The 14,039-nt window shown below is 46.1% G+C and overlaps 7 protein-coding genes across 7 annotated transcripts; 2 read left to right on the forward strand and 5 right to left on the reverse strand.

The window, feature by feature from the left end:
- Window positions 1-12: 12 nt before the first annotated feature.
- Window positions 13-641, reverse strand: SAMD00019534_084330 (hypothetical protein; the record flags this gene model as incomplete). The annotated part of the gene is made up of 2 exons (XM_012896324.1): window positions 13-549; window positions 612-641. 2 exons carry the CDS (start codon window positions 639-641, stop codon window positions 13-15), a joined length of 567 nt encoding a protein of 188 aa, XP_012751778.1.
- A 1,209-nt stretch (window positions 642-1,850) lies between these two features.
- Window positions 1,851-2,321, reverse strand: SAMD00019534_084340 (hypothetical protein; the record flags this gene model as incomplete). Its single annotated transcript, XM_012896325.1, has 1 exon — window positions 1,851-2,321. One exon carries the CDS (start codon window positions 2,319-2,321, stop codon window positions 1,851-1,853), a length of 471 nt encoding a protein of 156 aa, XP_012751779.1.
- Window positions 2,322-2,764: 443 nt separating this feature from the next.
- Window positions 2,765-3,396, reverse strand: SAMD00019534_084350 (hypothetical protein; the record flags this gene model as incomplete). Its single annotated transcript, XM_012896326.1, has 4 exons — window positions 2,765-2,788; window positions 2,940-3,001; window positions 3,068-3,100; window positions 3,159-3,396. 4 exons carry the CDS (start codon window positions 3,394-3,396, stop codon window positions 2,765-2,767), a joined length of 357 nt encoding a protein of 118 aa, XP_012751780.1.
- Window positions 3,397-3,764: 368 nt separating this feature from the next.
- SAMD00019534_084360 (hypothetical protein) lies at window positions 3,765-4,533 on the forward strand (the record flags this gene model as incomplete). The annotated part of the gene is made up of 4 exons (XM_012896327.1): window positions 3,765-3,971; window positions 4,077-4,203; window positions 4,325-4,377; window positions 4,471-4,533. 4 exons carry the CDS (start codon window positions 3,765-3,767, stop codon window positions 4,531-4,533), a joined length of 450 nt encoding a protein of 149 aa, XP_012751781.1.
- A 318-nt stretch (window positions 4,534-4,851) lies between these two features.
- SAMD00019534_084370 (hypothetical protein) lies at window positions 4,852-9,383 on the reverse strand (the record flags this gene model as incomplete). The annotated part of the gene is made up of 4 exons (XM_012896328.1): window positions 4,852-5,514; window positions 5,600-6,897; window positions 6,966-7,109; window positions 7,187-9,383. The coding sequence occupies 4 exons, from the start codon at window positions 9,381-9,383 to the stop codon at window positions 4,852-4,854; spliced, it is 4,302 nt and encodes a 1,433-aa protein (XP_012751782.1).
- A 1,737-nt stretch (window positions 9,384-11,120) lies between these two features.
- SAMD00019534_084380 (hypothetical protein) lies at window positions 11,121-11,517 on the reverse strand (the record flags this gene model as incomplete). Its single annotated transcript, XM_012896329.1, has 2 exons — window positions 11,121-11,408; window positions 11,491-11,517. 2 exons carry the CDS (start codon window positions 11,515-11,517, stop codon window positions 11,121-11,123), a joined length of 315 nt encoding a protein of 104 aa, XP_012751783.1.
- Window positions 11,518-12,176: 659 nt separating this feature from the next.
- On the forward strand, window positions 12,177-13,791 carry SAMD00019534_084390 (hypothetical protein; the record flags this gene model as incomplete). Its single annotated transcript, XM_012896330.1, has 4 exons — window positions 12,177-12,726; window positions 12,791-12,938; window positions 13,017-13,299; window positions 13,381-13,791. Coding segments are annotated over 4 exons (1,392 nt in total), but the record flags the coding sequence as incomplete, so codon positions are not given.
- Window positions 13,792-14,039: the final 248 nt, after the last annotated feature.

A 14,039-nucleotide genomic window follows, 5' to 3' on the forward strand; every position in this document is an offset into this window, starting at 1 on the left:
ATGAACAAGCGCTTAGAGTTGTTGCAGCGCTGACGCGCAGGTGTCCTTCAAACTGATATAGAGTGATTCCAGTGCCGAGAACTGGGATGAGATGATCTGTTGATACATCGGAATGAGGTCAAGCTCGTCATAATGATCGCGCGTGTTCTGCCCCCACAGCCTGAGTTTGCGGAGGCGAGGGAAGTGTTCCACTCCAATGGGCGATAGGTCCACCAAATCATCGTCCCTCTCGCTCTCAGTGTACATGTCGGAGAGCGTGACCTCAAGCATCGTTTGACCAACGGCAAACTTAGAATGAAGATCGCAGAGCTCGATGAACGTGCCCTTGTAGCACTGCACTCTGGACAACACCTCTTTGAGCATCTGGAAGAATGATGGCTGCTTCAGGAGCTTTTTGGTGCGATGGCGTTGCGTCCAACTGTATTGTCTACTCAGCGTAAGGCATTCGATGGAGCTGGGAATGATTGTGTATAGTTGTTGTTGTTGATGCTGATTCGTTCGCACGAGGGACCGGATAAGTAGTTCGAGATCAATGCATGTGTTGAGCTTCTTGATGGACGAGTGAAAGCCCCAGCACACGAGACTGAGCTATTTGGCCACATTCCACTTACCATTCCGACCACAGTCGCGTCCATTGTCATAGAGTGATGCAGCAGTGTGCCATAGATATTGAATCACCTCTCGATAGAATAACAATGGGAGTTGTGTATCAGATTTCTGTGTGTTGATGTTCATTGTTGATGATTAACAAATGTCACGGCTCAACTTCAAGTCTGTAGGTGAGTGATGAGGTAGCTTGCCAAATGGATGTTGACTGAATGGTGATAAGATCCACTAACCTTATCAAAGTCCAGCGTTGTATAAATATATTATGTATATGTGTACTTGTATAAGTATGAATGTTTGAATGTTATGATCACTCACTTCCATGAAGGAGATATCAATTTGAGGCTCAATGCCTCCCTCACTCACTTGAGCCTTTCATTTGAATTTATGGGTTTATTGTTGATGATGGACTAGTTGGAGAGGACATCGTGGACAACATCGATGGAATGATCGGAAGACGAATGTTCCATTGCATACCTGGTAATCACAATTGATACTTTGTTGAGTTTGCTAAATATTGGTTAATTGAAGTGTTCCAATAATGATGCCAGATGTTCATGATCAACATTTGACAAACCACCAGATCTGGTACCTGCAATATCTCTCTTTATCATCGATTCTATATCATTGATAATCAACTAGATTGTTTCAATTTTGTTGGATACTGATGGCATCAATTGGATGGCATTCTTGAATTCTGGAAGTATCCAGGTGAGTGATGTCAGGTGTTGGATGGCATGATCGTAGTATGTGTGGACATCGCCAAGATCATCTTCATAATAATCCGGCCCAAGACTACAATGATTGAGTGTCAACTCTAGCACTTGATTGGCCTTGTACAATTGTTTGATTGATTTGTTGGAAATACAATCGAAGTGATATGTTGTAGATTGTTAGGCGCCATATGCAACAAGAGATCTAAGTTGTAAATGCCAATAAAGTAATCATCATCTTCTTCGGATGTTGGCAACCTCTCGCAAAAGTATGTCCGTGCATTTTAATCCTAATTAAAGAAGGTCATTTGTAATTCTACTATTATTCTACTTTCGGTACCTGTTAGCGCTGTAACAGTTTGCACGCCCAAGAGAGTTACCAGGAGAGTACTCAGCACGATAGGCAGCACGTACTTCCGATTGTTCCCACACTGTCCACCTTTTGTTCACCAAGTTCACCGTTGGGGTTTATTATAATCGGAGAATCAACCATTAGCGATTATTGGGTGATCGACCAACATCATCATGTCATCACACATATATCTTGTTGCTGTTTTGACTTGTTCTAGATAAATACGGGGCGATGGCTCTCAATAGTCTGTGTATCCCTGTCTTCTGCAGGGAATTGAGGTCATCCTTGTCCAATAAGTAATCGACATCTTGTAAATTGGCAACATCACAGATTGGTGCAGCGGCTGTGATTCCATGTGACATTGGCTTCTTTGCTGCTGGCTTCTTTGCTGCTGGCTTCTTTGCTGCTGGCTTCTTTGCTGCCTGTCTCCTGGGTTGTTTCGGTTGGCTCTTGTTAGATGTAGTTGGACCCTTCCTCTTGCCTGATTTTGGTGTCTCGTCCTCGTCGTCATCATCGTCATCATCGTCATCATCGTCATCATCGTCATCATCGTCATCATCATCGTCATCATCATCGTCATCATCAGAGTCGTCAGCGTCCTCGTTAACTTCAGTTGTGATGATGTTGCTACCAATTAGAAGTTCGGTCATGTTCCACCTTTCTGGGTTGATTAAATCGAGGCTATTGTTTTTCTGAACAACGAGCTCGATTGAATTGATGGCATGATTCCATGGCAGATAGCAAGTTGCTATCTTCGATTGGCCATCAAGAGTGATTGTCCAAGCGATGAGCCACACGGAGTCCATATCTGTGAGCAATGAAAGAATAGGAAATTGCGAATGAAGCTGAATGATGAGATGCTGTGTGAAGAATTGCCGGAGAGACTCTGTTTTCTTGATGGTTCTTGGCTTCTTCAGTTCAATGTGGACCTGGGTTTCAGACATCAGAGTCAATTCAATGTCTTGGATATGAATCTGTTGTCTGCAAACAAGTATGTCTGTTCCTCCAGTAATCTCGAGAGAGAGCTCATCCAAATTCTGGGTGAAGAGTGTCTTCGATACAACAGAAAGAAAGTGAGCTCTATGAAGAGTGGTCAGTTCTTTGAGCCTGGCAAGGACTTTGCTCATGTTTGTTGGAGAATCCTCATTCCCCTTCGACCATATGAATGCTGTGTACGGTGGTACTTGGTCTTGATGGTGAGGAAGAAAACGCACCTCCTCGGGTCGAAGAAGGTCGAAGTCGCTCTTAGAAATTCTTGAAACTGATACCTTCTTCTTCTGATTGATCATCTTCTTCATCTCCTCAATGCCATCCTTCAAGATCTGCTCCACTGTAGGAGGAAGGAGCAATAGGTTAGTACTGACTGAACACATCACTCGCTCTCATTTGTACTTACGCGCTTGGCCACCACCTCCTCCTGCAGCACCGGCTTGAGTGTGTATGTTAGTATTGAATGAAGACATTGCCAAGATGTTGTTTGTACTTACGAGCTATATATGGATGTGTGGGAGAACAAAGAGTCAACTCTGCACCATCCTGAATGCCAAGCGACTCCAACGTATCAGTGCCAAAGAGCTCTCCCTTGAAATAGAGAGTGTACTCGTTGGCATCTAACTTGCAACGCTTGATGATCTCAGCAATCAATTGATTGACTGGTGCGTTTGGATGGAGAGGTACTAATATCTTCTTTCCTTCAATTGGAAGGACATTGATTGAGAGAGGCATAATGTGAATCGTGGATAGAGATAGGGATATATTTGTAGTTGTTGTAGTTGTTGTTGTTGTGAATGAATGTACATAAAAGTTGAGCCACCACTCAGAGTGAGGGTGAAATGAACTGTTTGTCCCTTTTTGCAAACTCATAAATATTTTAAATTAAATTAAACAATTTATCTCTAATAACAAAGAAAACTCGGAGTTCAGAGAGCGTCACAAAGCAACATCAAACAAAAGGTAAGATACGAATGCGGCTTCGAAGAGGGTCGCACCATTCATTCTCAATCGACACAAGCAAGGCTACCTCCACAAACAGTTGATGGCCAACAAATAGGTTCAAAGTGATATAAATTAACATCTCTGTGTTAATATATAGAATGAGTAGATCAACAAGAGACATTGGTGGCAGATTGAAGAAGACGGGCGTGACAGAGATCAAGATAACAGGCAACTACACCAGAGCAGACATCGAACGAATCGCACAACGAGACAGCAACACACTCCAACGCTACGGCGCCAACGCAAGGATAGAGGTCGTGCTCGACTACGGCAATCATCAATTTCGATCAGGTAAGTTCACCAAGGTAGGCGAGCCGATCATCATGTTTGATCCTCACGAATACGATGGCGCGCCAATCCCAGAGCCTGACACATTCAAATCGTTCTACATCTATGTTCACGAAGCATAGGGCAAAGCAGGCGGCTGCGATATAAAGGACGACCTTGCTACCATCAAACGTGTTCACACTGATGGATTCGTCTCGACCATACCATGGACTGTCAATACTGACAAGAAGTCATTGGACCCCAAGTTGGGTAAGGAGTGTTGCGACCTAAGGTAAGAAGGCTACTGCGCCAATTCCATTGTCAACAACATGCTCAAGCCAGTTGGAGAGTTTGAAATATAATCTCTACTTCCATAAATATGGACATACAGACTACGACAATCGACAGGAGTGGCAGCAACAACAACAACAAAAAGACATACATGTATGTCCTTGATGAGTGGCGCCATGAACCATTGATTAAGCTCACTCTCGACTCGTTCCGAACCAAATGCCTCATTGACAACATCGATCGTAGACAGTTGGCTGTTCAAAGTTGAGTTGCAGCAGTTTAAGATACTGCAGCAAGAGGTGGTGCTGATGATCAGGTCGATCAACCAGACTGGCGACCAGTGGCACCAGAAACGATTGCTCTAAACAGGAATCCAGAGTTATTCTTGTTGTCCAAAGTGAGATGCGCAAGTGCCACTTCGTAGTTGTCAACCTTGATATCATCTGGTTCTAAATAAAGCAAATGCATATGTGCCCTTTTTACCCAAGCATTATGAAGGTAGACCAATCTATACTTTTAAATTAATTATAATTAATAATATATAAAATAATATAATTATAATAATGATCATTTATTACATCCAACTCCTGATGGACACCTGGTCAACCTAGCCAGTCGACCAGCAAGTTAGGAAGATGCAGCAGAGGACGATGAAGTGTTAATGGCACGTGGCTCAACTTTGTGGCTGAGTACATGAAGCTCTTTGTCATCTAATAGATTAATGGAGAGAGTAGAGAGATGCTTCTTGAGTGGTGGTATCACTTGGAATATATGATTGGATGCCTGTTGACATTGTTGCAACTCCTTGATCACTCGGTATATCAGTCGGAACTTCTCCACGTTGATCAAACCCGTGGTAGTGAACGTGTCGTTGGCCTCCTCAATGGCGATCAGATCCTTGGTGACCAGCGCCAGATAGGGCACCACCTTCTCGTTGACCATGCGCAGTGCCTCGCGATAGTTCTTGTAGTTCATCGACATGTCGAACAGAACCTCCAACGCCCTGTAGTCTGCGTGTGTCTTGGCTGCCAGCTTGTCCCATGTGTGGCGCAGTCTTGTGACTGCACTGCAGTTCAGGCCGCCAATGATGGCCGCTGCCGCATTAAAGTTGCCCACCTCCACACAGCACTTGGCCAGCTCAATGAAGAATGTGAGCGCGATCACACGGTCCTGCAGCCGTTCCTTGGTCAGGATCTCGGTGGAGGTCCATCGTGCCCACTCATTGAACTTGTCGACCATGATGTGGAACTCGGGTGAGCGCTCTGGCTTGGTGTAGGCCTTGTGCAGGAACTGGRAACAAGGGGATCGCGGTGAACAGCTCGATGTCGATGAGCGTCATCTGCGATGCGACACCCATCGCACCAATCTGGTATACGTCGATGTTGTTCTCGTCCTTGATGCGCACGTTGGCCGCTGCCAGGGCCGAGGGTGGCTTCTTGACCGTGTCGTAGAAGCTGGTGCCGCGCTCGTACAGCGTCTTGATGGGCTCGGACATGTGGAAGAATGTGTTGAAGTATGTGAAGAAGTTGCCAGTGGTGGGCGACGCGGTCGGCCCGTAGACGTCGATGAACGCCTTGAGGCGAGCGAGGAAGACGCGGTCGGCGCCCAGTGCGGGCTGGTGCAGCTTCATCCAGAACATGGCCACCGAGAGTACGGCAATCGACAGCTCGGCCTGCCATGCGCGGGGCGGCGTGTCCAGGTCGGTGGAGATTGTCTTCTTGTAGTAGTACACGATGCGCTCCAGGAACTCGCTGGGCGCGCTAAAGTAGTAGTCGTACGTGTAGAACACCGTGTAGTTGTAGTCCTTGTCCATGTTGTTGAGGTCGATCAAACGCTCGAACAGCTTCTCATAGGACGCGTGCTTCACATACGAGATCTCCTTGATGATGAACTGGATGTCGACAAAGTTGTCAAACGACGCTTCGTAGTCGTCCACGAGTTGGCCCAGTGACTGCACGGCCAGGACGTCGTCCACCTGCTTGGCGCCCGAGTCGAGAGCGCGACGATAGAGCACGCGCGAGAAGACCACGCATAGATGATCGAGTGTCAGCTTGGACTTGTGACCAAAGCGATGATTGATCGTCTGTGCCATCGAGAGTGGGGAGGCGTCAGGCGAGGAGTTTGACGCGGACTTGGTCTCCCCGTTGCTCAACTCGATGTTGGAGCTGCTCAGGGTTGTCGCGCCCTCTGACGCCTCCTCGGCGATCGCCACAATGGGGAGTGGTGAGTCGGTGGCCTCCACCAGATGCACGGCGCTATTGCCGCTGCTGGTGGTGACGCTCTTGATGAACTGTGCCACAAGTTTGAGAATGGCACGATGAGATGGTGGCATTGAGAAGAGGATCGAGCGACACAGTGACTTCCTGAATATGTTGTCGTCGATAGTGACGATTGACAAGAGGTGGCTGACCGACTTGGACAGCAGGGGCTCAGGCAGCGAGTCAAAGAAGCTGAGCAGGGTGGCAGCCACGAGATAAGGGTCGCGCTTGGTGAACTTGCCAACAATACTCTGTTCGATTGACAACTTGAATGACTTGATATCATTGTCCTCCATCTTCCTCGTGAACAAGTCTGGCAGATGGCAACTGACCGTCAACACCTCGAAGCAATTGTCAATGAACTGTACCAATCGCTCCATCGAGTCTTCATTGAGGCTGGTCGAGAATATGGACTCTAAGATGTGTGTATGTTTGTTAACAAGATTGATCATTGGTCGATTGAGTGAGTGATTGGGCACTTACCAGCTTTGATGATCTTCTTGGATATCAGCTCATCCCTGGACGCGCGATGATTGAGTCGCTCGGAGAGTATGAGCGACACGCCACTCAATGGCTTGTCTCTCACTTTGCCAAACATTCTTCCAATTGTTGAATGCTTCTTCTTGTCTACAGTGATTGGTGCGAATAAGTTAGTATCAGTGATGTACCCTCGCGTCATCGTCACATAGTGGACAACAACATACCTCCATAGTACTGATCAAACTCGGATGATGGTGATGATGGGATACGATCGGACTTGGAGAGAGACTTGGCCTCTGCCTTGCTGCTGGTACTTCCTCCACTGCTACTGATGCTGTTGACACTGGACATGGTGTGTACCTGGCTTGAGGAAGCAGAGATTGGAATCTTGGGCTGGCCATTGCCACTACCCTCTAGTGCCGCTTCCTCCTCTTCCAGAGCGGACAATGATGATGGTCTGCCAGAGATAGTCTTGGATCGCATCCTTTTCAGCTTCTCGCGCTTCATGTCCTCGATGTCGCCAGACTCGTACAAAGTGGTGAAGTAACCTTTGGCTACCTGTGCTCGCTCCTTGGTCGCCTCGGCAACCTCCTCAGTCGCGGCCACTGGCACAGAGGTGGCCAGATCATACTCGGCACCCAGATTGGGTGAGGGTGGCTCGCCACTCGCGCTGTATGTCGATAGTCGCTTGCCGGCCCATCGCTTCAAAGAGTTGGTGTAGCTGCCCAGATACTTGCGGGGCGGGGCTGTCTCGTCCACCTCATTGAACACGACCGACTTCTTGGCGGGCGATGAGACCGAGCTTGATGAGTTGAGCGAGATGTTGCTGGCTGTGTCGCAGAATGAGTTGTCGGGCGAGCCAGATGTCTTCTTCTTGAGGCTTGACTTGAGTCCATTGTTGCCGCCGACCTCATGCTCGGGCGGCTCAGATGCCAGGTCCGACACGTTGTCCGAAGTGTTGCTGCCACCACTGTGCATCGACGAGGTGTCCACGGTATGTGCGCGGTCACGTGACACAAACATCTTGCGTATCTCGCGCTGACGCTCCTTGTCCTTCTTTAATGCTCTCTGGCGCTCCTTCTCACGCTCCTTCTCCTTCTCACGTTCCTTTTCCTTCTCGCGCTCCTTCTCTCGCTGCTCCTTCTCGCGCTGTTGTTCCAACTTCTTGATTGCCTTCTTGCGGCCTTCGCCACCATGTTCCGAGAGCATGGCCATTGTTTGAACGCTGTCGAGTACCTGGCCGTTGGTATCCTCTATACTTCGCAGACGCTGGTCGAACGTGTCGAAGCGAACATTGAGCGTCTTGAAGCGCTGGTCGTCGTGCAGGTTGGCAAACTCCTTGAGCAGGCGGTCCTCCTTCTCTTGCTTGGCCTGCTCCTCCTCCAGCGCAGAGCTGTGCACTCCGTCGCTACCATTGCTGCGCGCCAGCTGGCTAACCGACTCGGTGTAGCACTCAGACACGCGACGCCAGCGCATCTCGCCGATCTTTAGTCGTGCTTCCAGCTCCTTGCAGTGCATCTCGAGCTCGCGGCGACTCATCACCTCGTTGGTGAGCTTCATACTGAGATCCTCGACTAGTCTGTGCGTCTTTGAAAGCGCCAGCTCCATCTGTGCCATGCGCTGCTCCATGTCCGCCTCACGCTTCAGTCTGGCCATCATCAGCTGCTCCTCCATCTCGGCTGCGGAGGGTGTCGTCCGTGCTGAGGTCTCACTGGATCCAATCGATAATGGAGGTGGAGTAGGTAGCTTCTTGTTTGTTGTCGTCGATGTGGCTGTGTGTGGTGGTTTTGCCGAAGTTGTGGCAGTTGCCGGCGTTGTCGTGGGTGTTGCCGGGGTGGAGATCAACATTGGCGATACATAAGATGTCCTCTTGTTGTTAGATGATGGTTTGGAATCAACAACAACCTTTGATTCGGTTTGTGTTGTTGTTGTTGTCGTCGTCGTCAGACTCGGAGATTGAGTCGTCTTGGCAGCTCGCGGAGATCTCATGTCTGTGGACGTGGCCGTGTTTGTTGGGGAAGTCTCTCCCGATGATGAACTTGTCTGTTTCTTCTCCTCCTTCTCGTCCTGAGAGCCCTCGGATGCTGCCTCGGCTGCCTCATCCGGCTTATGCCAAACCAATGAGAATATACTCTTTATGCTCTTCCTGCTCTCATTCTTCATTCTCGATGGCAATGTCTGAACTGACGCTGCCTTATCCTTCTCCCTGTCTCCTCTGTCTTTATCCCTCTGACTTGATGACCCTACTCCATTGTTTGACTTTGACGAAGGTGACAAGGGTGGAGGTGATGTTGTTGTTGATGTCGATGTAGATGTTGGCGGGAGGGGTGGTTGTGGCTTAATCTTGCTCTGTGCCTGTGTCTGTTGTGTCTGCTGTGTCTGTTGTCCTGGTACTGAAGGCAGTGGCTTCATATCGTACATTTGATTGATTGAATTCTGCTGATTGTGTAACTGTTGGAGATACTGTTGCTGTAGCTGAGGTGTTAGTGTCGCCGCTGTAGTCGTTGTTTGTGACTGAATGTCCAACTGTTTCCAATAGTGGAATGAGTCTTGTTTGTTTAGATTCTTTGTCGATTGTCTTTGAGCGTCATCAATTGACGACGCGATGTTGTTGTTGGACATTGTGTCTATGTGTGTCGCTGTAGCTGTGGCTGTTGCCGTTTTTCCGTGGCTGTTGCCGTGTTTCCGCGGGGGGTGTTTCCGTGTTTCCGCGACTGGCTGTGTGGTGTTGAAGTGAAGGACTCGCGTTAACTTACTCCTTTTTAGAATATTACACCTTATGTATCACGCAATAGACAAGACAAGTTACGGATAAAATACAATTAATAATATTATAGTCTATAATTAAATGAATGAATGAATGGATGGATAGATTTGATTGATTGATTGATTGACTGATGGACAGATTATAGATGGTAAGCGGGTGGCTGGATGATGATTGGAAGTGGATCAACTATAACACCTGACCTACGCTTCTCTCTCTTCTCAACTTTAATCTTTCCAAACACAGTCCCTTTAGCGCTCACAGCTGATGTGAGTCTGGATGAATGGATGGATTGATGGAATGGCTGGAAGGTAGGATGTGAGAGGGTCGTCGGGTACCGTGGATGCCGATTGATGATGATGTTGTTGTTGTTGTTATTGAGTGTGAGTGAGTGTGTGTGAGTGTGTGTATGAGAGCGAATGATTGATTGTGTGTGTGATCCCTTAAATATACATCTAAGTTAAGTGTGGACGTGGACGGTCTAGTGAGAGGGGTGTGTTCCAAGTGGTGCTGCTACTACTACCACTACTATATAGGCTATGGTGATGGTTGTTGGATACAGGATAATTATTTGAAATATGGATTGATTGATTGATTGATTGACTGAGGGTGATGGATGGATTGATCAAGTGATTGATCCAGACACGCTAAGAATATGAATGTGTTGTTTGTGTGTGTGTGTGTGTGTGAGTAAAGTGATTGTCTTTGCGGATACAATGGTAGGGTATATATTCTTTAAAGGTGTTTAACGCGAGTTACAATCAATCAAGCTACTTGTTGTTGTTGCCTCTGTTACTGTGCTGTTGCTAATGTTGACTAACTGGTTGACTGGCTGATTGGCTTGATTGAAAGGATTGATGCCCTGCTCTTATGATTGATTGATTGATTGAATGAATGAAAGTTGATGTTGTTGGCCACCAAAGTCCAACAAACAACCAACAAATATAGTATGAGGTATGGTAGATGTTCAAAGTTTGTATCTTTATAAGAAGGAAATAATGTTACTTGTAACAACAACAACAACCAACAACAACACGAGGAAGGCACTAGAGGAGGAGGAGGTGGAGGAAGCGCACATTGGTGCAGCGAGTCAGGGAGCGGGAGTCGCATGAGCGAGGGGATGGGGATGGACAGAACAGACCCCTACGAAGGAGGTAACCTTTTCAAAACCATCAAATATCTGATTTTTCAAATAAAATGCGGCTCCAACTTGTTGTTTGTCCTTTGGATGGACCCGAAACATTAATATTATTGTTGTGTTTGATTGATTGATTGATTTGATGGGTAGATAGATAGTATACAAGGAATATATAATTTATGGTATAACTGTTGTTGGATTCATGTCATGTCATGACATGAGTGAGTGAGTGGACTGATGGAGGATGGTGACGGACTTAGGCATGGACGTAGAACTTGACGATGAATGAGTCAGTGCCATCGTTGAACTCGATGGTGCTGTTTGAGACTAGACCCAATGGATACATCTTTTTGAAGTTGTCGAGTGTGAGCACTTTGGTCCAGTTGACTGCCTTTAGAATCTTTGATTGATCGTTCTTATCCGATGACAATGAGATCGTGTAGTTTGGACCTGCGTATGATCTACCAATAATAGTTTTCAGTTGTTGGAATGTCAACTGATCAGAGATATCCAATCTAAGTCTGTTACCATTTGGCAACACCAACTATTTATATTTGATTGATTGATTGATTGAGTGAGTGAGTACTTGTGACCTCTGTTGATTGATTGAATGATTGATCACTTACAATAAGGTTATAGTCAGCAGAGTCCATTGGAAAATGAGTGTTTAGTATATGTATATTATAATTACAACAAGATAGATAAATAAATAATTTAATGAATGATTGAATAAATGAATGACACCCTTGTCCTTCCTCGTCATGTCCAACACACTTCACTCACACACCCACACACACTCTCCATCAACTTTGTTTCAAACAAAATCCAATCGATCGGTTGCAAAGTGGGTTTGATTGCCCTGTTGGTCCATCCACCATCAATATCATTCAAATTCAAATAAGTGATCAAGATAAGGTCTGTTCAATCAATCATTCAATCAATCACTCATTCGTTCTTACAATCATCATCAAGTAATATTTATATTATATTATATAATAGGTTATTATCTCCTTTAACAGATACTATTTGATTGCTGTGATATAAATAAACAATATCAGAGTTGATACAACCACACAGACATGAAGTAAAGGTTGATCAACAAGTCAACCTTTTTTTTTAATTTTGTTTGGAATCAAACATCACAAGAATGCGGGGTCAGGGAGTAGCAACTTGAGGGTTTGGTTTGAATTGCGAATCAAGTAGTAGTATGTGTGTGAATGAATGAATGATTGAGGTTTGTGTGTATGAATGTAATAGTTAAGAGATAATAATAAGAGTAACACATATAGATAACATATATATATATAAAATAATGACAGATATTGTCAATAGTAGTGATGGCACTACAACAACAGTTAACAATAATAATAATGGCGAAGTGATTGATGATGCAGCAAGCGATACATTGATTATATCACCACCATCGACTATTGATGAGACTACACTGGCTGGTATAGATCATCCAGTGTTGGTGAAGAAGTACGCACACGAGGACTCGTCCACACCAAATTGGTTCCTGCACAAGAAGCATTTCTTTATCTTCTCGGCATCGGGCAAGCCAATCTACTCACGCTACGGAGATGAGGTCCAGCTCAACACATTCATGGCGACACTCAGTGCAATGACATCGTTCGTCGAGGCACAGAACGACGATCTGCGCTTCATCACCGCTGGCGACTTTAGCTTTGTCTTCCTCAATCGATACCCTCTGGTACTGGTCAGCATCTATCAGACGAGCGAGCCACCCAAGATCATCCAAGGTCAACTAGACTACATCCATGCACTCATCGTCTCACTCCTAACTCAATCAAATATCAAAGCTGTATTCGATGCCAAGTATGACTTGCGTGATCTTCTAGGAGGTATGTTGATGATCAATCATTCAATCAATCCGAGAGATCACTTACACTGCACTGCACTACTTAGGTACCGACAAGTTCTTGGACAATCTGATCAAGATGATCGACAACGATACAGCAACGCTGCTCAACTCTGTAAATTGCCTTCGACTCAACTGTAACACCAGAAACGAAATCACTACCATCATCCAAAGTAACAAGCATGAGAATGTATTGTAATGTATCATTCCTTCTCCGTCTTGGAACCATTCCATTCCACGCCAAGTGCTAACCCGATATACTTACTACAACAGGTTCGCATTACTTGTATCAGGTAACAAACTGATCAGTATAGTTAAACAGAAGAAGTATTCATTGAAGCCACAGGATATACATATATTGATGAACTTTGTATCATCGACATCGTCATTCAGAGAGTCAGAGTCATGGATACCTATCTGTCTGCCCAACTTCAATGACTCTGGATTCCTCCATCTTTACATTTGCTATATTACACCAGACGTTTGTCTACTTCTCTTCTCTGCCCAAGCAGAGGCCTTTTACAATCTCAGCTCATCAAAGAATGCAATAGTCAAGGTATGTCGGTTGCCTATCGTCTTGCTGGCGATTGATTGATCACACTCACTGACCCAATCAATCAATCAATCACAAACATAGGAACTTGAATCAAGAAACTTGGTCGAGGAAATAAGCAAGGCAGTATTGAGCCATCATTATACGGTGCAGCAGACAGAGGTGCCGCACTTGTTGCACTTTATGTATAAATCACGATCGACTCAGTTCACAACGTCACCAATGTTGACGGCGCCCTACATCCAGAAGCAGGAAAAGAAACGACTGTTCCGCTTATACCAGCACATCACCAACCGAGTCAACAACAGCAGCACCAAGCCGCACAAGTACTTCTATCACACCAGCCAGCACGAGACCGTCATCGTCGCCGTGGCCAGCTCGCACGAGCTCTACGCAACATTCAGTCCGCTGGAGACCAAGCAGAACGTCTTTGAATCCTTCTCTGCACTACTGCAATGGATCAAGGACAACGAATCCACACTCTTCATCCAGATGTAATCATCATCGCGACGCGACTCCCTATTGGTGTGGCGTGGCGTGGCCTGGTGTGGCCATCCGCCTCCACCTCGCCTCTGCCCCAGCCCTCTCCTCTCCCTCAAACAACTTCAATCATTAAATCCCTCAATCAGGTAGCTCAGGCTCACAGGATAGCAACAGAATGAACAGATAGACAGACAGAGACGATTGAATGAAATGAATGGGATGGAATGCGCATCTAATACTACTACTACTTGTATTAGTAA

The sequence above is a fragment of the Acytostelium subglobosum genome (assembly GCF_000787575.1).
Source record: "Acytostelium subglobosum LB1 DNA, scaffold: scaffold18, whole genome shotgun sequence".
NCBI classification, from domain to species: domain Eukaryota; phylum Evosea; class Eumycetozoa; order Acytosteliales; family Acytosteliaceae; genus Acytostelium; species Acytostelium subglobosum.